This window comes from Rhinopithecus roxellana, chromosome 4, assembly GCF_007565055.1.
Source record: "Rhinopithecus roxellana isolate Shanxi Qingling chromosome 4, ASM756505v1, whole genome shotgun sequence".
NCBI lineage: Eukaryota > Metazoa > Chordata > Mammalia > Primates > Cercopithecidae > Rhinopithecus > Rhinopithecus roxellana.
Genome location: NC_044552.1, coordinates 85,502,922 through 85,530,678, shown reverse-complemented (window position 1 = coordinate 85,530,678; position 27,757 = coordinate 85,502,922). Strand labels below are relative to the sequence as shown.

Below are 27,757 nucleotides of genomic sequence, written 5' to 3'. Positions count from 1 at the left end.
GTTGCCCAGGCTGGAATTCAGTGGCACAATCTTGGCTCACTGCAACCTTCCCATCCCATGTTCAAACGATTTTCATGCCTCAGCCTCCTGAGTAGCTGGGATTACAGGCGCATGCCACCATGCTCAGCTAAACCCAGAGGTGGGGTTTCACCATACTGGGCAGGCTGGTCTTGAACTCCTGACCTCAAGTGATCCACCTGCCTTGGCCTCCCAAAGTGCTAGGATTACAGGCGTGAGTCACTGCACCCAGACTCTTTCCTGTCTTTAAAAAATTTTTTTGGTCAGGCGCAGTGGCTCATGCTTATAATCCTAACACTTTGGGAGGCCAAGGCAGGTGGATCATTTGAGATCAGGAGTTTAAAACCAGCCTGCTCAACATGGTGAAACCCTGTCTATTTCACTGACTAATACAAAAATTAGCCAGGCATGTTGGCGGGTACCTGTAATCCCAGCTACTGAGGAGGCTGAGGCATCAGAACAGATTGAAGCCAGAAGGCAAACTTGCAGTAAGCCGAGATTGCACCACTGCACTCCAGCCTGGGGGATAGTGTGAGACTCCTCAAAAAAAAAAAAAAAAAAAAAAAAAAAGGCCGGGCGCGGTGGCTCAAGCCTGTAATCCCAGCACTTTGGGAGGCCGAGACGGGCGGATCACGAGGCCAGGAGATCGAGACCATCCTGGCTAACACGGTGAAACCCCGTCTCTACTAAAAAAATACAAAAAACTAGCCGGGCGAGGTGGCGGGCGCCTGTAGTCCCAGCTACTCGGGAGGCTGAGGCAGGAGAATGGCGTGAACCCGGGAGGCGGAGTTTGCAGTGAGCGGAGATCCGGCCACTGCACTCCAGCCCGGGCGACAGAGCGAGACTCCGTCTCAAAAAAAAAAAAAAAAATTTTAAATTTTACTGTCCCTGCATCATACTCTGAATGTCATCATTGCATAAGGATTATATAAAAGGATGTCTTTGTGCTTAGTTGAGATATATGCTTAAGGTAAGAGCTCATGATCTCTGCAATTTACTCCCAAATATTCCAGAAAAAGAGAATAAGAATAAATGTGTATATTACTGTCTTACACAGTAAATACGGACATAAATTGATATGTTTATATATAGAAATAAATATGGTAAAATATTAACAATGAGTGACTTTCAATGATTTATAGGAGTTTGTTGTAATAGTCTTACAACTTTTTCGTAAGTTCGATGTTGCTTACTTTTTCTTTTTCTCTGTCTTTTAAAAAAAAAAATTTGTTTATATGTGTTGAGGGTTAACTGTCTTTTTTTTTTTTTTGAAATGGAGTCTTACTCTGTTACCCAGGCTGGAGGCTGGAGTGCAGTGGCACAATCACAGCTCACTGCAACCTCCACCTCCCAGGTTCAAGCAATTTTCCTGCCTCAAGCTCCCAAGTAGCTGGGATTACAGGCATGAGCCACCATGTCCGGCTACTTTTTTTTTATTTTTAATTTTTAGTAGAGACAGCGTTTAACCATGTTGGCCAGACTGGTCTTGAACTCCTGACCTCAAGTGATCCACCCACCTTGGCCTCCCAAACTGCTGGGATTACAGGTGTGAGCCACCGCGCGCAGCCGAGGGTTAACTTTCAATAGATCGCAGTGAGGTAGTTGCTCTGCTGTGTCTGAAACCCCACCCCAGAAGCACGTCATATAAGAATGGTTCAGTGTCAGGTTCTCCACAAAAATCCGTTGCATGACGGGCAAGGGGGCAGCTGCCTTTCCAGCAGCACCACCTGATATTGTTTCACAAAGCTTAATTTAGGCTGGGCATGGTGGCTTACGCCTGTGATCCCAGCATTTTGGCAGGCTGAAGGTGGATCACCTGAGGTCAAGAGTTTGAGACCAGTCGGGTGCAGTGGCTCACGCCTATAATCCCAACACTTTGGGAGGCCGAGGCGGGCAGATCACCTGAGGTCGGGAGTTCGTGACCAGCCTGACCAACATGGAGAAAACCCATCTCTACTAAAAATACAAAATTAGCCAGATGTGGCGGCGCATACCTGTAATCCCCGCTACTCAAAAAGCTGAGGTGGGAGAATCGGTTGAACCTGGGAGGTGGACGTTGCAGTGAGCCGAGATCGCGCTGTTGCACTCCATCCTGGACAACAAGAGTGAAATGCCGTCTCAGAAAAAAAAGAGTTCAAGGCCAGCCTGATCAACATGGTGAAACCCTGTCTCTACTAAAAATACAAAAACAAATTAGCCGGGCATGGCGGTGGGCACCTGTAATCCCAGCTACTAGGAAGGCTGAGGCAGAAGCATCACTTGAACCCAGGGGGCAGAGGCTGCAGTGAGCTGAGATCGCCCTATTGTACCACAGCCTGGGCAACAAGACTGAATCTCCATCTCAAAAAAACAAAACAAAACAAAAAATGCTTATTTGATCAGGCGCGGTGGCTCATGCCTGTAATCCCAGCACTTTGAGAGGCTGAGGTGGGTGGATGGCTTAAGCCCAAAAGTATGAGACCAGCCTGGATAATATGGCGAGACCCTGTCTCTATTAAAAATAATAATAAATGAAAAAAAAATTTTTAAATAAAAGCTTAATTTACAAAATATGTAAGGTTATAAAAGTAATGAAATTTAAGATTTGCCAGGCACAGTGGCTCCCACCTGTAATGCTAGCACTTTGGGAGGCTGTGGAGGGCGAATCACCTGGATCACCTGAGGTCATGAGTTCAAGACCAGTCTGGCCAACATGGCAAAACCCCGTCTCTATTAAAAATACAAAAATTAGCCAGGGTGGTGGCAGGAGCCTGTAATCCCAGCTACTCAAGAGGCTGAGGCAAGAGAATTGCTTGAACCTGGGAGGCGGAGGTTGCAGCAAGTCGAGATTGCGCCATTGCACTCCAGCCTGGGCAACAATGGCAAAACTCCGTCTCAAAAAAAAGAAAACAAAAAAAAAGTCGGGCGCAGTGGCTCATACCTGCAATCTCAGCACCAGCACTTTGGGAGGTTGAGGCAGGCGGATCACCTGAGGTCAGGAGTTTAAAACCAGTCTGGCCAACATGGTGAAACCCCGTCTCTACAAAACTATAAAAATTAGCTGGGCATGATGGCAGGTGCCTGCAATCGCAGCTACTAGGGAGGCTGAGGTGGGAGAATCGCTTGAACCCAGGATGTGGAGATTGCAGTGAGCCAAGATTTCGCCACTGCATTCCAGCAGGGTAACAGAGTGAGATGGTCTCAAAAAAAAAAAAAAAAAAGAAATTTACGATTTATGGGGAAATACCCAATTAGCCAAGTTAGCCAATCCCTTTTAGATAGATTATTTCTTTAGGCTGAGCGCAGTGCCGCATGCCTATAATCCCAGCACTTTAAGAGGCTGAAATGGGTGGATCACGAGGTCAGGAGTTTGAGACCAGCCTGGCCAATATGGTGAAACCCCATCTCTACTAAAAATATAAAAATTAGCTGGCCATGGGAGCGCACACCTGTATACTCGTGAGGCTGAGGCAGAAGAATTGCTTGAACCCAGGAGGCAGAGGCTGCAGTGAGCTGAGACCATGCCACTGCTCTCCAGTGTAGGTGACAGAGCAAGTCTCCATCTCAAAAAAAAAAAAAAAAAAAAAAAAAGGGATTGCTTATTTGGCTGGGTTCGGTGGTTTACACCTGTAATCCTAGCACTTTGGGAGGCCAACGTGGGTAGACCCTTTGAGCCCAGGAGTACAAGACCAGCCTGGGCAACATAGTGAGACCCCATTTCTCAAAAAAAATTTAAAAAATTAGCCAGGCGCAATGGCTCACACCTATGGTCTCAGTTACTCGAGGGGGTTGAGGTGGGAGGGATCACTTGATCCCAGGAGGTCAAGGCTGTAGTGACCCATAATTGTACCACTGCACTCCAGCCTGGGTGACAAGGTGAGACTCTATCTCAAAAAAAAAAAAAAAAATCACTTTTTTGCACTATAAGCAATAGTGCTATAAAGTGAACTACTGCCAAAAAAAAAAAAAAAAAAAAGTTACAATACTTCCTGCTGTGAATAGCCAATATCAGCTGTAAGCCAGGTTTTCATAAAGTATCTTACCTTAATCCATACTGTCTCATTGGTAAAGCTGAATGGTACGGATGGATTGTCCGGTGTCTGCTTGTTTAGAATACTGAAATTAATGGAGTCTTTGGCAATTCGGGGTGGAGTCCCAGTCTTCAACCTTCCCACCACAAACCCTAACTTCTCCAGCGTCTGAGCCAATCCTATAGAAGGGTGATCCCCTAAACGTCCTGCTGGATGCATCTCCAATCCAATTACAATCATGCCTCTCAGAAATGTCCCAGTAGTCAGAATCACACTCTCTGCATATACTGTGCTTCCATCCACTAAATAACAAGAAAAAAGAATAAAGTCATTATCTATCTATCTATCTATCTATCTATCTATCTATCTATCTAAGACAAAGACTCGCTCTATCGCCAGGCTGGAGTGCAGGGGTGCAATCTCGGCTCACTGAAACCTCCGCCTCTCATGTTCAAGCAATTCTCCTGCCTCAGCCTCCCGAGTAGCTGAGATTACAGGCATGTGCCACCACGCTCAGCTAGTTTTGTATTTTTAGTAGAGATGGGGTTTCTCCATGTTGGTCAGGCTGGTCTTGAACTCCTGACCTCAGGTGATCCACCCACCTCAGCCTCCCAAAGTGCTGGGATTACAGGCGTGAGCCACTGCGCCTGGCCTAAAGTCATTTTTCAATTGTTACCATGGATAAAAATGGAATGTGATTATTTTTTATTAGAACTACAGAAAAACTATCAGTCTTTAGAAACTTGAGAATCATATTTAATATTTTTGTTTTTTCAAGCCGTATCAACATATAACAGACATATAAAAAAACTGCATATATTTAGAGCATGCAACATGGTGTTTTGATACAAGTATACCTTCTGTGATGATACCCATAATCAAGCTAATTAATATAACCATCAGCCCACATAGTTACACATTTTGTTTATGTGGTGAGAACACTCACGATTTACTCCCTTAGCAAATTTCAAGTATATCGTACATTATTATTAACTACAGTTACCATACTACTCACTAGATTGCTAGAACTTATTCAACACTTACAACTGAAAATGTGTAAACTTTGAGCAATATCTTCCCATTTCCCATACCCCAGACAAAGCATTTTAAATGAGTCAGAAGGCTACATTTTATCAATCTCAATCTAAGCAATGTAGGAGAGAGAATACAATGTGTTATCACCAATTCACATGTACCTAAAATCATATAAACACTAAAAAGTCTCAATTAATTTAAAAAATTAATTAATTTTAGCCTTCAGGATAAATATGGCATACAACCTCACATTTTTTCTCCCTTCTAAAACTCAAAGAAAATCCAATAGGGGAATAAAAAAGGTATAAAACCAAAAGGACAAGTAATGAAAAAGAACCAGTCAGAACATGAGAAATTTCAATATATTTTTGAAAGATAGAAAGTGGTTAAAAGAATGGTAACTCACCTAGCAGAGAGGAGACAGCTATAACTTAAGTATTAATATCTGAAGAGAAGATATCAATGAGAATGAACAAATTTGCCCTGCAAAGGCTCAGAAATTGGAGAACTGAGAATAAGAACTGAGGAGGAATGTAGAAATGAAACTTGGGTCAGAAAATAATAAACAGCTGACATTTGCACATTAAGGTTTTGTTCTCAGATAGCTCTACCTTACAGTAAAATGGAGGTTTATTCTTCAGGTAATGGGGACTTTTTGTTTAATGGGTACAGAATTTTAATTTGGGATGATGAAAAAGTTCAAGAGACAACTGGTGGTGATCGGTGCACAATACTGTCAATGTACTTAATAGTACTGAATTGTACACTTAAAAATGGTTAAAATGGTACATTTTATGGTTTGTATATTTTACCACAAAAAATTGTTACTGTTGGGCCTACAAAATATGGACAGGGTCACAAAATAGCACTTAAAGATATTAAATTGGCCGGGCGCGGTGGCTCAAGCCTGTAATCCCAGCACTTTGGGAGGCCGAGACGGGCGGATCACGAGGTCAGGAGATCGAGACCATCCTGGCTAACACGGTGAAACCCCGTCTCTACTAAAAAATACAAAAATCTAGCCGGGCGAGGTGGCGGGCACCTGTAGTCCCAGCTACTCCGGAGGCTGAGGCAGGAGAATGGCGTAAACCCAGGAGGCGGAGCTTGCAGTGAGCTGAGATCCGGCCACTGTACTCCAGCCTGGGCGACAGAGCGAGACTCCGTCTCATTAAAAAAAAAAAAAAAAAGATATTAAATTAAATTGGACAGGCGCAGTGGCTCATGACTATAACACCAACATTTTGAGAGACTGGGGCAGGAAGATCACTTCAGCCCAGGGGTTCAAGACCAGTCCTGGCAACATAGTGAGACTCCCATCTCTACAAAATAATAATAATAATAATAAATCAGCCAGAGGTGGTGACACACGCTTGTGGTCCCAGCTACACAGGAGGCTGAGGCAGGACGATCACTTGGGCCCAGGTGGTCGAGGCTACGGTGAGCTGTGATCATGCCACTGCACTCCAGCCTAAGCAATAGGGCAAGAACTTGTCTCAAAAATAAATAAATAAACAATTTAAGGGTATAAACTTAAATACTAATAAAAACAATATAACCATTAAATCTGGAAAATAAAGAAAGTCAGAGGAGAAAAGAAAATGAAAGTAAAACTAGTAATTGTTACTTGAGGGAAGTCAGTGAGCATATTATATTATATATAAAATCACAGCTTTTAAGGTAACCATCAGAACAAACCCACAAACTTAAAAAAAAAAAAAAAAAAAAGCATGGTCTCCAAAAGCAAAGCAAACACAGATTGAGGTTTTTCTTTTAAAAAAAGTACAGAGAACAGTGTGTTTGTGTATAATATGCTACGATTTTGTGAAAACAATAAAAAATATGTATACATATGTATGAAGACATGTACATATGACTAGGTAGAAAGACTACATAAGAGATTCACAAAGCAAATGCTCCTGAGAAAGAAAACTGTCTGGTTGAGGGGACAAAGTGAAGGAGACAGACTGTCTTTTTTTCCTTTTGAGACAGACTCTTGCTCTCACCCAGGCTGGAATGTAGTAGTGAGATTTCAGCTCATTGCAACCTCCACCTCCCAGGTTCAAGTGATTCTCCTGCCTCAGCCTCCTGAGTAGCTGGGACTACAGGTGTGAGCCATCATGGCTGGCTTATTTTTGTATTTTTAGTAGAGACAAGTTTTGCCATGTTGGCCAGACTAGTCTCAAACTCCCAACCTCAGATGATCCACCTGCCTCAGCCTCCCAAAGTGCTGGGATTACAGGTGTGAGCTACAACGCCCAGCTAAGACAGACTATCTTTTCACTCTATATGGGCAACAAGAGTGAAACTCTGTCTCAAAATAAATAAATAAATAAATAAATAAATAAATAAATAAATAAATAAAAAGAAATTTTGAAATTTATGTGGGAAAGCAACCATCTACTTCGCCAGAGACAGACACTTCAACTTTTTTAGTTGTCACTTACATGTACTTCCATATGTCTAAATAGCAGGCTTATGCTTTTACTTCCTAATTTACAGTTCTAGACTTTATATATTAACTTTTTTTTTTTTTGAGACAGAGTCTCACTGTGCCAGGCTGGAATGCAGTGGTGCGGTATCGGCTCACTGCAACCTCCGCCTCACGGGTTCAAACGATTCTGCCTCAGCCTCCTGAGTAGCTGGGCCTACAGGCATGTACCACCATGCCCAGCTAATTTTTGTATTTTTAGTAGAGATGGGGTTTCACCACGTTGGCCAGAATAGTCTTGATCTCCTGACCTCGTGATCCAGCTGCCTTGCCCTCCCAAAGTGCTGGGATTACAGCCGTGAGCCACCGCACCCAGCCATCTATTAACATTTTTTGAGATGGAATCTGGCTCTGTCGCCCAGGCTGGAGTGCAGTGGTACCATCTCAGCTCACTGCAACGTTCCCCTCCCAAGTTCAAGCGATTCTCCTGCCTCAGCCTCCCAAGTGGCTGGGATTACAGGCGTCTGCCACCATGCCCGGCTAATTTTTTGTATTTTCAGTAGACACAGGGTTTCACCATATTGGTCAGGCTGGTCTTGAACTCCTGACCTCAAACGATCTGCCTGCCTCAGTGTCCGAAAGTGCTGGGATTATAGGCGTGAGCCACTGTGCCCAGCCTATTAACTTATTATTATGGTAATTCTCTTTAATATCCAACTTTCCTTCCCTTTCTCCTTCTGATATACCATAATTTTTGGTTGATAGTATTTACATTGTTGACTAAGTATTGTTTACTGCACAGAAGTGTATTATGTTTGTCCCTTTCATATACTTGGTCTCGCCTTGAGTTAATAATTGTTGTACTTTATTTACTTATTTATTTATTGAGACAGAGTCTTACTCTGTCACCCAGGCTGGAGTGCAGTGGTACGATCTTGGCTCACTGCAACCTCCATCACCTGGGTTCAAGCAATTCTCCTGCCTCAACCTCCCAAGTAGCTGGGATTACAGACACCAGCAACCATGCCCAGCTAATTTTTGTGTTTTTAGTAGAGACAAGGTTTCACCATGTTGGCCAGTCTGGTCTCGAACTCCTGACCTCAAGTGATCCGTCTACCTCCACCTCCCAAAGTGGTGGTATTATAGGTGTGAGCCATCACGCCTGGCCTTCTCCAGATTTTTTACTTCTGTTTATGTGTTTGGGCTGCTCTCTTTCATGTACACAACTTCCTTTAAATATCTAGTGAACTTTGGTTTTCTGTTTACTTTTTTGCATTTTTGGTTTTGGAGACAGGGTCTTACTCTGTCACCCCGGTTGGAGTGCAGTGGCACTATGATGGCTCACTGCAGCCTCCACCTTCCAGAGGTGATCTTCCCACTTTAATCTCCCAAGTAGCTGGGACTATACGTGTACACCACCACACCCAGCTTATTTTTAATTTTTTTGGAGATGTGGGATCTCCCTATGTTGCCTAGGCTGGTCTTGAACTCCTAGGCTCAAGTGTCCTCCCACCTCAATCACCCAAAGTGTTGGGATTATAGGCATGAGCCACCATGTCCAGCCTGTTATATTTTTAAATGAAGCACTAGGCCGGGCACGGTGGCTCACGCCTGTAATCCCAGCACTTTGGGAGGTCGAGGCGGGCGGATCACCTGAGGTCAGGAGTTTGAGACTAGCCTGGCCAACGTGATGAACCTGTCTCTACTAAAAATACAAAAATTAGCTGGGTGTGGTGGCATGCACCTGTAATTCCAGCTATTCAGGAGGCAGGCTGAGGCAGGAGAATCACTTGAACCCAGGAGGCGGAGGTTGCAGTGAGCCAAGATAGTGCCACTGCCCTCCAGCCTGGGCAACAAGAGTGAGACTCGGTCTCTAAATAAATAAATAAGGCACTAAAACACTGACTGGAGGATTTATGTGTGCACAGTTAATTTTATTGCCTGGCTAATTCTGGAGGTGATTAAAACTTGAACTGCTGGGCACGGTGGCTCGCACCTGTAATCCTAGCACTTTAGGAGGCCGAGGTGGGTGGATCACCTGAGGTTGGGAGTTTGAGACCAGCCTGACCAACATGGAGAAACCCCGTCTCTACTAAAAATACAAAATTACTCAGGTGTGGTGGCGCATGCCTGTAATCCCAGCCACTCGGGAGGCTGAGGCAGGAGAACCACTTGAACCCTGGAGGTGCAGGTTGTAGTAACCCGTGATAGTGCCACTGCACTCCAGCCTGGGCAACAAGAGCAAAACCGTCGCAAAAAAAGAAAAAAAAAAAGAAAAGACTTGAACCATCCTTTTGGACTGGTGAATTCTCAAATAACAATGTCTGTTAGTTCTCAGAAGAATCAGTTTTCCACCTAAGAGAATAATACGGCTGCCCACTAGCATTTTGGGAACAAAATGGTAAGAGAGACTGTGCCAGGGAGTGTCATCTATTATTTTATTTTTTATTTATTTATTTATTTATTTTTATTTTTGAGACAGAGTCTCGCTGTGTAGCCCAGGCTGGAGTGCAGTGGCGCGATCTCAGCTTACTGCAACCTCTGTCCCCTGGGTTCAAGCGATTCTCCTGCCTCAGCCTCTCGAGTAGCTGGGACTACAGGCGTGTGCCACCATGCCTGGCTAATTTTTTGTATTTTTAGTAGAGACAGGGTTTCACCGCGTTAGCCAGGATGGTCTCGATCTCCCGACCTCGTGGTATGCCCGCCTTGGCCTCCCAAAGTGCTGGGATTACAAGCGTGAGCCACCGTGCCTGGCCCGGGAGTGTCATCTTTTAAAATACATATCTTAATTCCCATTTTCATTTTTATTATAGATTAATTAATTTTCTTGATTGGGAAATACATACTTAGGGCAAACAACTTAAAAGCTACAAAAAGCATACCAAAAATTATGGTATAATTATATCAGAAGGAGAAAGGGAAGGAAAGTTGGATATTAAAGAGAATTACCATAATAATAAGTTAATAGGCTGGGCACAGTGGCTCACGCCTATAATCCCAGCACTTTCGGACGCTGAGGCAGGCAGATCGTTTGAGGTCAGGAGTTCAAGACCAGCCTGACCAATATGGTGAAACCCTGTGTCTACTGAAAATACAAAAAATTAGCCGGGCATGGTGGCAGACGCCTGTAATCCCAGCCACTTGGGAGGCTGAGGCAGGAGAATCACTTGAACTTGGGAGGGGAACGTTGCAGTGAGCTGAGATGGTACCACTGCACTCCAGCCTGGGCGACAGAGCCAGATTCCATCACAAAAAATGTTAATAGATGGCTGGGTGCGGTGGCTCACGGCTGTAATCCCAGCACTTTGGGAGGGCAAGGCAGCTGGATCACGAGGTCAGGAGATCAAGACTATTCTGGCCAACGTGGTGAAACCCCATCTCTACTAAAAATACAAAAATTAGCTGGGCATGGTGGTACATGCCTGTAGTCCCAGCTACTCAGGAGGCTGAGGCAGAATCGTTTGAACCCGTGAGGCGGAGGTTGCAGTGAGCCGATATCGCACCACTGCATTTCAGCCTGGCACAGTGAGACTCCGTCTCAAAAAAAAAAAAAAAAAAGTTAATATATAAAGTCTAGAACTGTAAATTAGGAAGTAAAAGCATAAGCCTGCTATTTAGACATATGGAAGTATATGTAAGTGACAACTAAAAAAGTTGAAGTGTCTGTCTCCGGCGAAGTAGATGGTTGCTTTCCCACATAAATTTTAAAATTTCTTATTTATTTATTTATTTATTTATTTATTTAGAGACAGAGTTTCGCTCTTGTTGCCCAGGCTGGAGAGCAATGGTGTGATCTCGGTTCACCGCAACCTCCGCCTCCTAGGTTCAAGCGATTCTCTGGCCTCGGCCTCCTGAGTAGCTGAGATTTCAGGCATGCGCCACCACACCTGGCTAATTTTGTATTTTTAGTAGAGACGTGTTTCTCCATGTTGTTCACGCTAGTCTTGAACTCCCAACCTTAGGCGATCTGCCTGCCTCAGCCTCCCAAAGTACTGGGATTACAGGCGTGAGCCACCACACCCAGACTTATTTTTTATTTATGTTTTTGACACAGGGTCTCACTCTGTTGCCCAGAGTGCAGACCCTGTGCACTCTGTGGAGTGCAGCAGCACAATCACAGCTCACTGAAGTCTCAACCTCCTGGGCTCAAGCAATCCTCCCACTTCAGCTACTTGAGTAGCTGAGACTACAGGCACCTGCTACAACACCGGCTAATTTTTGTATTTTTTTGTAGACATGGGGGTTTTGCCATCTTGCCAAGGCTGGTCTCAAACTCCTGGGCTCAAACAATCCACCTACCTCAGCCTCCCAAAGTGCTAGGATTACAGGCATAAGCCACCATGCCCAGACCCTTTTAATATTTTAAGAAAAATTTATATGTATGATTTGATAAAAAATATATAACTGTTTTACATAAAAATATATGTAAGCTGTTAAAATATGAATTTTTAAAAAAATTAGAGCCAGAACCAGAAAAAACAGAAATTACAATAGATGGGGAGAGAGGGAGACATAAATATGCAGATTATAAAGTTCTACACTAAGATGGAACATGGTACTTACTGATGAGCCTAGAATTTGAGCATCATAAATGTCAAAGTGAAAAGAGAAACGTATTTATTTATACAGTTTTCCTCATCCAGGTAGAGAAAATGCAACAAGTTCCTTGAATAAGCAACATATCTCCATACTTAGCTCTAAAATAAATTTATCAGATGGAATATGATATGCTATTATCACACACCATCTATAACCAATACGTACCCAAAACAACCCCACTGACACGGCATTTCCCAGTGTGTTCAGGCTCTGGTTCTGTAAGAATAAGATCTTCTACAGCTCCCTCCTGAACAGTAAGCAGTGGTGTATTCAAGATTTCTTTCTGTCAAAAGAAAATGTCAGCTGAAACATGGTAATTAAACAATCACTATAATCTTTCCTGTGCTCATGCCCTATTCTTACCTGCATGTTCTGTTTATAGAGTTTCCTATCAATCTGAGCTCTCAGACCCCATACAGCTGGTCCCTTACGCCGGTTTAAAACTTTATAATGTACACCAGACTGGTCACAGATGCGAGAACACAGGCCATCCAAGGCATCTACTTCCCTCATTAAATGTCCCTTTCCGATGCCACCAAAGGAAGGATTACATGACATCTGACCTAAAGAGAATAGACATAAACAAAATAAATATATGAGCACCTTGTACATAGTGACTACTTAATAAGGAAATATTTATACAGGTGACTATAATCATCCCATACGATAAAAAATAGAAAACGTGAAAGATATACTACAAAGAAAATCCCAAAGACCCAATGGGATGCAAAAGTGTCCAGGGCAATCTGGATGACAAACCACTTCCTGAACTTCCTTTTGTTTTTTTGTAAGATGGAGTCTCACTCTGTTACCCAGGCTGGAGTGCATTGGTGCAGTCTCGGCTCACTGCAACCTCTGCTTCCCAGGTTCAAGCAATTCTCCTGCCTCAGCCTCCTGAGTAGCTGGGATTACAGGTGTCCGGCACCATGCCCGGCTAATTTTTGTATTTTTGGTAGAGACAGGTTTCACCATGTTGACCAGGCTGGTCTCAAACTCCTGACCTCAGGTGATCTGCCCACCTCAAGTGATCTGCCCACCTCAGCCTCCCAAAGTGCTGGGATTACAGGGGTGAGTCACTGTGCCCGGCCTGAACTTTCTTTTGAATCTCTTCCTTGATGCATATTTTTACTGTTTCACTAGGTTGCCTTTTCCTTTCAAATTATGCAACAAGTTCCTTACCCCATGAAACCTTTCTAAATCAAGTACACTTGGTTTTTTAATTTTTTGTTCTTTTTTGATACAGCACCAGAGGAATCTACCAAATCAAGCACACTTGTAAGAAGTCCTTAGTCCTGGCCGGGCGCGGTGGCTCAAGCCTGTAATCCCAGCACTTTGGGAAGCCGAGACAGGTGGATCACGAAGTCAAGAGATTGAGACCATCCTGGCTAACACGGTGAAACCCCGTCTCTACTAAAAAATACAAAAAACTAGCCGGGCGAGGTGGCGGGCACCTGTAGTCCCAGCTACTCGGGAGGCTGAGGCAGGAGAATGGTGTAAACCTGGGAGGCGGAGATTGCAGTGAGCTGAGATTCGGCCACTGCACTCCAGCCTGGGCGACAGAGCGAGACTCTGTCTCAAAAAAAAAAAAAAAAAAGTTCCTAGTCCTTCAACATAAATAAGGACAAAAATAAATAAATAATAAAAAACAGGGCCGGGTGTGGTGGCTCACACCTGTAATCCTAGCACTTTGGGAGGCCAAGGAGTGTGGATTGCTGGAGCTCAGGAGTTTGAGACCACTCTGGGCAACACAGTGAAACCCCGTCTCTACTAAAATACAAAAATTTAGCCAGGCGTGGCAGTTTGCACCTGTAAACCCAGCTACTTGGGAGGCTGAGGCAAAAGAATCACTTGAACCTGGGAGGTGGAGGTTGCAGTGAGCTGAGGTGGCATCATTGCACTCTAGTCTAGGTGACAAAGTGAGCCTCTGTCTCAAAAAAAAAAAAAAGAAAAGAAAAGAAAAAAAAAAAGAAGCCCCTTGGGCACTGGTTGAGCTACAACCAATTATGTCTTCCATAAATGCCATCTGATATTTTCTTTCTGCACTTACTGTGCAGAATTAAATATAATTAAATTACAAATTTCTTGAGAGTGAAGACCATATTTTATACCTTTCCCTTACATTTACCCAGTCTTACCTGGAGGTCTAAACCCATGTGTTTACCTCAAAAGTTTTTATGGGAGGTGGAGGGACGGGCAAGTTGTGTCAACATCCACACGTCTACTGCCACCACATCAAGAATCAAGACCTCCAAAAGTTATTATTATTATTTTTTTTGAGACACAGTTTCGCTCTTGTCACCCAGGCTGGAGTGCAATGGCATGATCTCAGCTCACTGCAACCTCCACCTACCGGGTTCAAGTGATTCTCCCGCCTCAGCCTCCCGAGTAGCTGGGATTACAGGCACACGCCACCACGCCTGGCTAATTTTGTATTTTTAGTAGAGACGGGGTTTCTCCATGTTGGTCAGGCTGGTCTCGAACTCCTGACCTCAGGTGATCTGCTCGCCTTGGCCTCTCAAACTGCTGGGATTACAGGCATGAGCCACGGTGCCCAGCCAAGACCTCCAAAAGTTTTAATGGTCTCCACAGGGAGACTGGATAGCACTGTGATGATGAGCATGAAGTGTCATTATGAGGAGTGTGAAAGAGATCTGGCTCAATTTCTAGACCTACCACTTATGAGCTCTGTGATCATGGCAAGTTACCTAACATACCTTAGTCTCTCTACTGTAAAAACAGGAATGACAGCTGTGTTAGATTCTTTTCCTCCTTCTTCCTTTAAAATAGAAGACTCCTGGGCTCCTCAAATGCTGGGATTACAAGCGTGAGTAATCACCCCTGGCCTAGGTCTTTATTTTATTATTATTTTTTAAAATAGAGAATGCTTCATAAATTTGTGCGTCATCCTTGTGCAGGGGCTATGTTAATCTCTATATCATTCCAACTTTAGTTTATGTGTTGCCAAAGCAAGCACTAGATCTTTATTTTTTAAAAATATAAACAACAGGTTTATATTGTTTAAAAATATAAATAATTATATAATTATTATATTAAATAATAATAATATAATAATAATAAATTGTTTATTAAGTGGTTCTTGTGTTTTTATTTTTAAAAAATTATTTACAGACGACTATGTTGCCCAGGCTGGAGTGCAGTGACTACTCAGGCACGATCGTTGCACATTACAGGCTTCGCTTTCTGGACTCAAGAACTTTTCCTGCCTCTGCCTAACCAGTAGCTGGGATTGCAGGTGCGCAGCACCCTGCCCAGCCTGATCTTTATGTTTCTGTCAAGATTTTGTGACGCCCTTTTGAAGAACCATGCTACCTTTTTTTTTTGAGACAGTCTCGCACTGTCGCCCAGGCTCGAGTGTAGTAGTTCCATCTCAGCTCACTGCAAGTTCCGCCTCCCGGGTTCATGCCATTCTCCTGCCTCAGCCTCCCGAGAAGCTGGGATTACAGGCACCCACCACCACACCTGGCTAATTTTTTTTTCTTCTTTGTATTTTTAGTAGAGCCAGGATGGTTTCGATCTCCTGACCTTGTGGTCCGCCCGCCTCGACCTCCCAAAGTGCTGGGATTACAGGCATGAGCCACCACGCCCGGCACCATGCTACCTTTTGCATCCTATATTCCTTCTGGGTTGTCGTCTCTGGATTTTTGCTTAGTACTAGACAGTACTTTTTTTGCTCTAACGGGTAAATTGTTGGATGACCATTCTGTAGCATCATGATACATACTAGCTAAAACATCAACTTGTAAATTACATATGCCTCTGTCTTTCCTCCTGCCTTGCTTAGGAGCAAGCAGTAATTAGAATATTGTTTTGTAAAAGTTGTGCATAAATCACGTATTTATTCCTGAAATCCTTCTTTAAAATGACGATTCAGCTCATAACTGTGAAGAAATTTATACTATTAATTGCGGTTTTGTGGGTGGGGGAGAGGATGCTATATGATTTCCTGAAAGATTATACTTTTAAGATACATTTAAGTGGGTTTTTTTGTTTGTTTGTTTGTTTGTTTTTCTTTTTTTTTGAGACAGAGTTTTGCTGTTGTTGACCAGGCTAGAGTGCAGTGGCGTGATCTTGGCTCACTGCAACCTCCACCTCCCGGGTTCAGGTGATTTCCTGCCTCAGCCTCCCAAGTAGCTGGCATTAGAGGAGACCGCTACCACACCCAGCTAATTTTTTTGTTTTTTTTTTTTTTAGTAGAGATGGGGTTTCACCATGCTGGCCAGGCTGGTCTCGAACTCATGACTTCAGGTGATCCACCCGTCTCAGCCTCCCAAAGTGCTGGGATTAAAGAAGTGAGCCACTGCGCCTGGCCATAAACGATTGTTAATAATGTTAATTCACCCTTTATCTGGAGTAACATAGTAGAAGGTAAACGCAGCAATGAACCAAGAAGCTACCAGCGAGTATTCTTGAAGTTTCTCCCTTTCCCAAGGCACGGACCCCGAACCCCAACCTCCCACAAGGCACTACTGTCAGCAGCAGCATAATCTATGGTTCGCAGAATAGACTAATCCAGAGTTGTGGCCTGGCCTGCCTGATCCTTGCGAGACACTGACCGAGGCTGAAACCACAGAAGGTAGGATTCCCACTAGCTTTGAGGGAGGGTCCCCCACTTCAGACCCGGGGAGGCGGGAAGAAAGCAGCCTGCGTCCTAGCCGGGATCCACAGCACCCGCGCTCCTCACCGATCGTGTCCACGCGGTGAGTGAGGAGCAGAGTCCGAGAGCCGCACCGAGCCGCGGCGGTGGCTGCCTCAGTCCCCGCATGTCCTCCACCAATGACTATCACGTCGAAATGCGGAGTCCGGGGTGCCGCGCTGTCACTGCTTAACCGTGCCAACGGAAACTGCTGCTTGGTGAAGGAAGCCGCGACCCAACGGCCACAGCCTCGGAAGTAGAACATGCTGGGAGAAAAATCTATCTGACTTTGAAGCTGACACGAGTGACGGTCAAAAAAACTTACGCAACAAGAGAAAATCTGCAGGGCGCGGCCATCTTGCTTTAATGTCACTGCGTAAGACGTCTACGTCCAGCGTCGCCGATGATTGGCGGTTTGGAGTTACTTTCCTGGCGAGGGAGATACGTGATCGCACTGATGGCAGGTTGTGTGTTTTCTTTCCTAGTTCGTGCGGGCTTTTTGATTTCCTGTGGTTCTGGGTTGGGAGCTCCTTCTAAAGGTCGTCTTTTGTCCTTTCTCAGACCCTGTGGTCCTTATCGCCAGGTGGTCACCTACGATCAATGAATTTGATCACTTTGCCTTATCAGATCTTTGTGATCTGGCAATCTGATACAATGTCACCTTCTGTTTGTCTATAAAAACTAAGGGTTGAAAATAAGAATAGATTCGGGCTGGGCGCGGTGGCTCATGCCTGTATTCCCAGCACTCTAGGAGGCTGAAGCAGGTGGATCACGAGGTCAGGAGATGGAGACCATGCTGGCCAACGTGGTGAAACCCCATCTCTACTTAAAGAAAAAAAAAATTAGCCGGGCTTGGTGGCCTGCGCCTGTAATCCCAGCTACTCAAGAGGCTGAGGCAGGAGAATCGCTTGAACCTGGGAGGCTGAGGCTGCAGTGAGCCAAGATTGCACCACTGCACTGCATCCTGGAAGACAGAGTGAGACTCCTTCTCGAAAAGAAAAGAAAAGAAAAGAAAAAGAATAGATTCGAAAGGAGTTCAAATATATTTGTGAACGAAAGATTCATGATGGTGCCCAGGTGTGGTGGCTCACACCTGTGATCCTAGCACTTTGGGAGGCCAAGGGGGGCGCATTGCCTGAGCTCAGGAGTTCGAGACCAACCTGGGCAACATGGTGAAACCCCATCTCTACTAAAATACAAAAAAAAAAAAAAAAAAAAAAAAAAAAAATAGCCAGGTGTGGCAGCATGCGCCTGTAGTCCCAGCTACTCAGGAGGCTGAGGCAGGAGAATTGCTTGAACCCCTAGGCAGAGGTTGGAGTGAGCCGAGATTGTGCCACTCCATCTCAAAAAAAAAAAAAAAAAAAAAAAAGAGAGATTAATGATGGCTAATTAGAAGAATTGGTCAGTTGGAGGTTAAATGTCCAGCCTTTTGGAATTCACAGCCTTTCTCAATTGACAGCCTTTCTCAGAAAGGAAACGTTTGACTGATTGGAGAATAAAACAAGTGTGGTATTGCGGGATCTGGCCAGCAGCCTGCAATGCAATGGGGCTCTCTCTTTGTTCCCAGTCAGATCGGCAGGTTGAGAAATAATAGACACACACAAGATAGTGAAAGCTGGGTCCAGGGGGGTCACCACCTTCTGATCCCATGATGCTGCCAATGGATTGGATATACCGGCATTTATTATTAAGTTTAGTGAGGGCGGGAGTAGGTTAGTGAGGGATTTAGGGTCATTTGATTATGAGGTGAGAGGGTCACATAGGGATGAAGTAATTCTTTAACATAACATCTGTATGCAGAAGTACAGTATACACAGATAAGAATTTACAATATAGTGTGTGCATCAGTAATTTCTAACAGAGCCTTAAAACAGAAACAGTCTTTCTATAACCTATGATTAGCAAGATATTAATCAGCAGTAACAGTTGCAGCTAAAGCTGGTTACAAACAATCCATAGAAACAGGACATGAAGCTAGACAACCTGTTAGACCAGAAATTCTCAGAAGGGAGTATGCCTTAACCCCAAAGAGGCCTAGAAGAGCTGTGGCAAGATGAGGGTGTTTATAGCCCTATCTTATCCATATGAACAGATGCCCCTCATGCATCCGTTTATAGGCTCTCCACAAGGGTCACATTCCATTCCCAGAGCTATGAACATCTGTTTTTCTGGGATAGGAATCTTGGTGATGTGAAACCTCCCTGACTGCACATCATTCATAGGCTCTCTGCAGGGGGAGGTACATCACCCGCTGTTGGCTCATTCTGGCAGTCCAACCTGGCATTTTCTTTACACAATCCTGCATGCAACTTTGTATTTATAATAATCAGGAGCATTTCATCTTTTATTCTGTAGCAATAGTTTCAGGGGGTCTCCCTACAGCGTGGCAGTTTTATTGTGCTAATTATAAAAAGTATCAAACACATAGGCCAGGAGTGGTGGCTCACACCTGTAATCCCAACACTTTGGGAAGCCAAGGTGGCGGATCACTTGAGGCCAGGAGTTTGAGACCAGCCTGGCCAATACGGCGAAACCCTCTCTCTACTAAAAATACAAAAATTAACCTGGCATGGTGGTGTGTGCCTGTAGTCCCAGCTACTCAGGAGGCTGAGGCAGGAGAATCGCTTGAACCCAGGAGGCAGAGGTTGCAGTGAGCCCAGATGGTGCCACTGCACTCAAGCCTGAGTGACTGAGCGAGACCCTGTCTCAAAAAAACAAAACAAAACAAAAACCCACAAAACAAAAAACAGTAAACATTATTTCTTTTCTTTATTATTATTTTTTTCATAATAGGATCGCCTTCTGTTGCCCAGGCTGGAGTGCCATGGCGCTATCGTGGCTCACTGCAACCTCCGTGTCCTGGACTCAAGTGATCCTCCCACCTCCATCTCCCAAATAGCTGGGACCACAGATGTGGGTGGACACTAGGCCTGGCTAATTTGCTTTCTTTGTTATTTTTTGTTTGTTTGTAGACATGGGGTTGGGGGAGGGGGTGTCTCACTATGTTGCCCATGTTGGTCTTGAACTCCTGGCCTCCAGCAATCCTCCCAAAGTGCTGGGATTACAGGTGTGAGCCCCGCTCCCAGCCTATTTTTGGTATTTTTTCTTTAAAATTTTTTTTCCACTTTCTGCAACTTCAGTTACATATTTTTTAATAAAAATTAGATCATAGCATATGCATTGTTTTGTAATCTATTCTTAATAATCATGAACATTTTTCTATCCAAAAAAATAATAATAATCACTTAAGACATAAGGAAACTCTAGATGATACCTTAGGGATGAGGGAAAGTACCCAAAGATTAAAGTGGGAAGGCGTTCATATCTCAAGTACAGAAAGCCTTTAGAGAGCATGGGCAGTGCAAAGTGGGGGGTTTATGGAGGAAGCAGCAGCTCTGTGTAGACCTCCTGGGCCACAGGTGGGCTTCACAGAGGGGCTTGCAAAAGGATCAACTTCTGGGGTATGATTCTCTGGCCCACAGGCAGCTATATTCAGGCAAGGTGGGAATTTTAGTTTCTCTGTCTAGAAGGCAGTGGACAGGTTATAAACAGGTCAAGGCTACAAAGTCACAGGGAGATCACTTTCTGGGTTGTTACTGCTCTACCAGATGTTCTCATACCCAAGATGTTCTCATACCCAGATGTTCTCATACCCAGATGTTCTCATACCCAAGGCTGACTAGAGACAAACATGAGGTATACAGAATAAGATGTAATCCCAGCATTTTGGGAAGCCAAGGTGGGCATATCACTTGAGGCCAGGAGTTCGAGAGCAGCCTGGGCAGCATGGTGAAACCTCATCTCTACTAAAAATACAAAAATTAGCCAGGGTGGTGGCATGCACCTGTAATCCCAGCTACTTGGGAGGTTGAGGTATGAATTGCTGCAATGAGCTGACATTGCACTGCTGCATTCCAGCTTGGGTGGCAGAGTGAGACACTGTCTCAAGAAAAAAAAAATAAGAAGTGGTAAAGTCAACTAGATAAAATATATACCCACAAACAAATTTTCTGGGGTTTCCTACTAGATAAAATCCAAGTTCCACATCAAGACTCAACAGTCATTTTCTCTGTGATTTGGACACTGATTGCTGCAGCAAGTTTGAATAAAGCGTGAGTTCTCTTCCTTTGGTAGGCCAATAGTAGAGATATTTGATCTGACCCAGTGGATTGTTGCTTGTGTGCTTTTGGTTAAAGAAACCACCAGTGACTTAAGGGGACTTTAGAAACTGATGGAAGAGAGCATTTATTTTTATGTATTTGTTTTATTTTATTTTATTTTTGAGACAGAGTCTTGCTCTGTTGCCCAGGTTGCAGTGCAATGGTGCCATCTTGGCTCACTGCAATCTCCACCTCCCGGGTTCAATCAATTCTACTGCCTCAGCCTCCTGAGTAGCTGGGATTACAGCTGCCTGCCACCACGCCCATCTAATTTTTGTATTTTTAGTAGAGACAGTTTTCACCATCTTGACCAGGCTGGTCTCGAACTCCTGACCTTGAGATCTGCCCGCCTCAGCCTCCCAAAGTGCTGGGATTATAGGAGTGAGCCACTGCACCTGGCCCGGAAGAGAGCATTAAACTAACTGTAGAGTCAATTACAGGATTTCATGACAAGCAGCTGGAGTCCTTGGAGAAAACAAACAGAACCATAGAGCAGAGGACTTCAGAATGTGGTAGTTACCCCTGAACATCCTGGAAGACTATCCAGATGCACTTACACTTTCTTTTTTTTCCTCTCTCTCTTTTTTTTTTTTTTTTTGGCAATGGAGTCTCACTCTGTCGTCTAGGCTAGAATGCAGTGGCACTATCTCGGCTCACTGCAACCTCTGCCTCCCAGGTTCAAGCGATTCTCCTGCCTCAGCCTCCTGAGTAGCTGGGATTATAGGCATGCACCACCACACCTGCCTAATTTTTGTGTTTTTCGTAGAGATGGTTTCACCATGTTGACCAGGCTGGTCTTGAACTCCTGAGCTCAGGTGATCTGCCTGCCTGGATCTGCCAAACTGCTGGGATTGCAGGCGTGAGCCACCACACCTGGACAGCTCTTGCAGTTTCAAGGAAATGGATTTCCACAATTCGGCTTCCATTTTACTCTTCCCTGAAACTAGTTGGCTTCGGAACAAGTTTGACTATGCAATGGTCCTCCTTCTATTTCTCCTTCTTCTATATTTCACAAGAGAAAAATATACCTTTCTGGCATCCTAATTCAAACTACGGCTCATCGCTCCAGGGTGGTAAAAATCTCTTTGAACTTAAGAGAAGGATATATAAAAATATTTGTTTCAGGGAAATCTTTTTAAAAAGTAAGCCATTTTTGTCGTTTGACAGGTGAATGGATAAACAAAATGTGATATATACACACAAAGCAATATTTTTCAGCCCAAAAACGGAAGGAAATTCTTGCAACATGGATGAACATTGGCTAAGAGCAATAAGCCGGTAACAAAAAGACAAACATTGCATTATTTCCCTGACATAAAGTACTTAGAGCAGTCAAAATCACAGTCAGAAAGTAGAATGGTGGTTGCCAGGGGCTAGAGAGAGGAGAGAATGAGGAGTTATTGTTTATTGGTACAGAGTTTCAGTTTTGCCAGATGAAGAGTTTTGAAGACAGGTGATAGTGGTGGTTGCACAGGAATGTGAACATACTTAATATCATTGAACTCTACATCCCCAAAAAATGGTTCAAATAGTACAAAGGGAAAAAAAGTAGTCAAGGCTTTTGAAACCCAAGAGGTTCTTGTCTAATATGCATTTCTTTTTTTTTTTTCAGACAGAGTCTCGTTCTGTCGCCCAGGCTGGAGTGCAGTGGCAGGATCTCACTCACTGCAACCTCTGTCTCCTGGGTTCAAGCTATTCTCCTGCCTCAGCCTCCCAAGTAACTAGGTTCACAGACATATGCCATCACACCTGGCTAATTTTTTGTATTTTTAGTAGAGACAAAGTTTCATCACGTAGGCCAGGCTGGTCTTAGAACTCCTGACCTCAGCTGATCTAGGGCTCCTAAAGTGCTGGGATTACACGCATAAGCCACCGTGCCTGACCTCTAATACACATTTATATCAAGGGCTTTAGAAATAGATACTTGAAGGCCAGGCACGGTGGCTCATGCCTGTGATCCCAGCACTTTGGGAGGCCAAAGCGGGCAGATCACCTGAGGTCAGGAGTTTGAGACCAGCCTGGCCAACATGGTGAAACCCCCATTCCTACTAAAAAGGTAAAAAAAAAAAAAAAAGTAGCTGGGCCGGGCGTGGTGGCTCACGCCTGTAATCCCAGCACTTTGGGAGGCCGAGGCATGTGGATCATGAGGTCAGGAGATCGAGACCATCCTGGCTAACAAGGTGAAACCCCGTCTCTACTAAAAACACAAAAAAATTAGCCGGACGTGGTGGCAGGCGCCTGTAATCCCAGCTACTCAGGAGGCTGAGGCAGGAGAATGGCAGGAACCCAGGAGGCGGAGCTTGCAGTGAGTCAAGATCCTGCCACTGCACTCCAACCTGGGCAACAGAGCAAGACTCTGTCTCAAAAAAAAAAAAAAAATTGGCTGGGTGGGGTGGCAGGCGCCTGTAATCCCAGCTACTCTGGAGGTTGAGGCAGGAGAATCACTTGAACCCAGGAGGCGGAGGTTACAGAGAGCTGAGATAGCACCATTGCACTCCAGCCTGGACAACAAAAGTGAAACTCCATCTTGAAAACAACAACATAAGGCCAGGCGCGGTGGCTCAAGCCTGTAATCCCAGCACTTTGGGAGGCCGAGACGGGTGGATCACGAGGTCAGGAGATCGAGACCATCCTGGCTAACACCGTGAAACCCCGTCTCTACTAAAAAATACAAAAAACTAGCCGGGCGTGGTGGCGGGCGCCTGTAGTCCCAGCTACTTGGGAGGCTGAGGCAGGAGAATGGCGTAAACCCGGGAGGCAGAGCTTGCAGTGAGCTGAGATCCGGCCACTGCACTCCAGCCTGGGCGATAGAGCGAGACTCCGTCTCAAAAAAAAAAAAAAAAAAAAAAAAAAGAAAACAACAACATAAAAAGATATTTGAAAGCCTGTATTGAGATACTCTAGAATCACAACAGCTGAAGCAGTATGAATGATTTAAAACGTAAATGCCAGGTCAGGTGCAGTGGCTCATGCCAGTAACAGCACTTTGGGAGGCTGAGGCGGGCAGATAGCTTGTTGGGGACCAGCCTGGGCAACATGGTGAAACCACATCTCTACAAAACCATACAAAAATTAGCTGGGCATGGTGGGGCATGCCTGTAGTCCCAGCTGCCTGAGAGGGTGAGTCAGGAGAATCTCCTGAACCCAGGAGGCGGAGGGTGTGATGAGCCGAGATCGTGCCATTGCAGTCCAGCCTGGGCAACAAGAGCAAAACTCCGTCTCAAAAATGAATAAAACAAAATAAAATAAAAAGAGAAAACTTTACACAACATTTCCCCCCCCCAAGACAGAGTCATTTTTCTGTCATTTTTTATCCTGTCGTCCAGGATGGAGTGCAGAGGCCTGATCTCAGCTCATTGCCGCCTCCGCTTCCCCGCGTCAAGCAATTCTCCTGCCTCAGCCTCCCAAGTAGCTGGGTTTACAAGCATGGCCACCATACCTGGCTAATTTTTGTATTGTTAGTAGAGATGGGGTTTCACCATGTTGGCCAGGCTGGTCTTGAACTCCTGACTTCAAGTGATCCACCCACCTCGGCCTTCCAAAGTGCTGAGTTACAGGCATGTAACTCAACCACACCAGGCAGGAACTTTATACAACATTTTAAAGATTTTCTGTGCTTTTTAAAAAATGTCAAATAAACTGAAGTATTCATTCCAATTGCAGTCAATCTTTGATTAATTCCATCTTGTAAAAGTTGAATATTTTCTATTTCTTATTTTTTTCTTTTTTCAAATTGCTATTTTTCATTTCTTATTAATTTTTAATTTTCTTTTTAAAAATTATTATTTTATTTCTTATTGATTTTTTAAAACCCCTTTTAAAATTTACATTGAAAAAGTTGGCCGGGCATGGTGGCTCACACCTGTAATCCCAACACTTTGGGAGGCGGAGGCAGGTGGATCACGAGATCAGGAGTGTCAGACCAGCCCGGCCAATATGGTGAAACCCCTCTCAACTAAAAATACAAAAATTAGCCGGGTGCGGTGGTGCACACCTGTAGCCCCAGCTACCTCGGAGGTTGAGGCAGGAGAATCGCTTGAATCCGGGAGGCGAAGGTTACAGTGAGCCGAGATTGCGCCACTGCACTCCAGCCTAGGTGACAGAGTGAGACTCTGTCTCAAAAAATAAATAAATAAATAAATAAATATAAATACAAGTTTCTGGCCAGGTGCCGTGGCCAACATAGCGAAACTCCGTCTCTACTAAATACTAAATGGTCAACATAGGGAAACTCCGTCTCTACTAAAAATACAAAAAATTAGTTGGGCGTAGTGGCGGGCGTCTGTAATCCCAGCTACCCGGAAGGCTGAGGCAGGAGAATTGCTTGAACCCAGGAGGCAGAGGTTGCAGTGAGCCAAGATTGCGCCATTGCACTCCAGCCTGGGTGACAAGAGCGAAATTCTGTCTCAAAAAAAAAGAAAGAAAAGAAAAAGTTTCTGTGGTAGGGCACAGTGGCTCATGCCTACAATCCCAACACTTTGGGAGGCTGAGGAGGGAGAATCACTTGCGTCTAGGAGTTTGAGACCAGCCTGGGCAACATAGTATAGACCTCCCCATGTATACAAAAAAATTTAAAAAAAAGAAAAAAGAAAAGAAAAAGCTGGATGGTGTCCGCACCTGTAGTAACAGCTACTCGGGATGCTGAGGTGGGAGGATCGCTTGAGCCCTGGTGGCAGAGGTTGCAGTGAGCCGAGATCGCACCTCCCTGACTCAAAACAAAATTAAATTAAAAAAACATTTAGGCCGGGCGCGGTGGCTCAAGCCTGTAATCCCAGCACTTTGGGAGGCCGAGACGGGCGGATCACGAGGTCAGGAGATCGAGACCATCCTGGCTAACACGGTGAAACCCTGTCTCTACTGAAAAATACAAAAAACTAGCCGGGCGAGGTGGTGGGCGCCTGTAGTCCCAGCTACTCGGGAGGCTGAGGCAGGAGAATGGCGTAAATCCGGGAGGCGGAGCTTGCAGTGAGCTGAGATCGGGGCACTGCACTCCAGCCTGGGCGACAGAGTGAGACTCCGTCTCAAAAAAAAAAAAAAAAAAAAAAAAAAAGTTTAATTGAAAGAGAAAAGTTTCCCTGTCAATTTTTTTTTTTTTTTTTTTTTTTTTTTTTGCTTTTTTTTCTTTTTTGTTTTGTGATGGAGTCTTGTTCTGTTGCCCAGGCTGGAGTGCAGTGGCGCAATCTCGGCTCACTGCAACCTCTTCCTCCCAGGTTCAAGCAGTTCTGTCTCGGCTTCCCGAGTAGCTGGGACTACAGGCACACGCCACCACGTCCGGCTAATTTTTGTATTTTTAGTAGAGACGAGGTTTCACCATGTTGGCCAGGAAGGTCTCGATCTCTTGACCTCGTGATCCGCCCGCCTCGGCCGACCAAAGTGCTGGGATTATAGACGTGCGCCACCGCGCCCGGCCTCTTTTTCTTTTTTGAGACAGAGTCTCGCTCTGTAGTACAGGCTGGAATGAAGTGGCACGTCTCGGCTCACTGCAACCTCCGCCTCCCGAGTTCAAGTGATTCTCCAGCCTCAGCCTCCCCAGTAGCTGGGATTACAGGTGCCGGCCACCACGCCCAGCTAATCTTTGTATTTTTTAGTAGAGACGGGGTTTCGCCTTGTTGGCCAGGCTGGTCTTAAATTCCTGACCTCAGGTGATCCGCCCACCTCGGCCTCCCAGATTGCTGGGATTACAGGTGTGAGTCACTGTGCCCAACCAACACACACACACACACATATATGTGTGCTGTGTGTGTGTGTGTATATATATATATAATTTATATATATTGCTGGGTTGCCCATGCTGGTCTCAAACTCCTGAGCTCAAGCGACCTGCCCGCCTCGGCCTCTCGGATGCTGAGGTTACAGGCGTGAGCCACTGCGCCCGGCCCTACCTCATCTTCTTAAGACAGGGTCACGGATTGCCCTGGAGGGTTAGAAACTTCGAGACTTTTGTAGCATCAGTAAACGCCGCGGCCAGCCTCTTCGCGGCATGGGCGTGGCTCGCAGCGACTTCCCAGCCTGGGGTTCCGCTTCGGCTCACAGACACTGTGTGCCCGCCAGTAGTGGTAGGTTTCCAACTGCTACTGCTGGCTCTTCCTCTTGCGGCCTTTTCCTGAAACGGATTCTTCTTTCGGGGAATAGAAAGCGCCAGCCATGCAGCCTCGGCACGGAAAGGCCACGCGGAGAGCTTCCGAGGCCGGAGCCACTGTCCCCGAGGCTTCCGCGCGGAGTGCCAGGGGCGCCCGGACGGACCCCAACGAGTCTCCGGCTGCCCCCGAAGCTGCCCTGCCCGAGGCGGGAAAGTTCGGCCCCGCCAGGAAGTCGGGATCCCGGCAGAAGAAGAGCCTCCCGGACACCCAGGAGAGGTCGCCCGTCCGCGCAACTGGGGCCCGCGCCAAAAAGGTCCCTCAGTGCGCCCAGGACGCGCGGCCCTCTGACGCCACCAGCGCCGCTGGGGCGGAGGGGCTGGAGCCTCCTGCGGCTCGAGAACCGGCTGTTTCCAGGGCTGGTTCTTGCCGCCAGAGGGGCGCGCGCTGCTCTCCGAAGCTAAGACCCCCGCCCGGGCCCTGGGACGGGCCCAGCCCCGGCCTGCCGGTCTCGGCCCCCATTCTCGTACCTCCGTACGATGCGGCGCCTGGGGCCCGGAAGCTGCGGGCGGTTTTGGAGAAGTTGAGGCTCAGCCGCCTGGATCTCTCCAGCGTGCCGAAGGTGGTGAATGGGGTTGTGGGCCACCTGCTGCACAGATTGAAGTGCGAGTCCGGGTTCGGAGGCGTCGAGAGGCTGCACACCGGGAGCTACTATGAGCACGTGAAGGTGAGCTGCTTGGCGCCCGCCCGCGGGGCCCCGCTGCTCAGCCTTCCGC

General features: G+C 45.6%; 2 protein-coding genes and 1 non-coding gene across 3 annotated transcripts in view; 1 reads left to right on the top strand and 2 right to left on the bottom strand.

Annotated features, from left to right (window-relative positions):
- MTO1 (mitochondrial tRNA translation optimization 1) overlaps positions 1-26,897 on the bottom strand; it is a 51,544-nt gene extending 24,647 nt beyond the window's left edge. Inside the window, exons 1-5 of the mRNA XM_010372217.2 lie at positions 26,787-26,897; positions 16,793-17,335; positions 12,454-12,653; positions 12,256-12,373; positions 4,041-4,330 (exon numbers count right to left, since the gene is read on the bottom strand). Of these exons, the coding sequence (XP_010370519.1) occupies positions 4,041-4,330; positions 12,256-12,373; positions 12,454-12,653; positions 16,793-17,009 (825 nt within the window). The 5' untranslated portion in view covers positions 17,010-17,335; positions 26,787-26,897. The remainder of the gene's footprint in view (positions 1-4,040; positions 4,331-12,255; positions 12,374-12,453; positions 12,654-16,792; positions 17,336-26,786) is intronic.
- On the bottom strand, positions 14,961-15,064 carry LOC115897104. Its single transcript, XR_004057049.1, has one exon. It is a non-coding gene; the product is annotated as a U6 spliceosomal RNA (small nuclear RNA).
- Positions 26,898-26,905: 8 nt separating the features above from the next.
- Positions 26,906-27,757, top strand: part of CGAS (cyclic GMP-AMP synthase) — a 30,979-nt gene continuing 30,127 nt past the window's right edge. Inside the window, exon 1 of the mRNA XM_010372214.2 lies at positions 26,906-27,708. Within this exon, the coding sequence (XP_010370516.2) occupies positions 27,049-27,708 (660 nt within the window). The 5' untranslated portion in view covers positions 26,906-27,048. The remainder of the gene's footprint in view (positions 27,709-27,757) is intronic.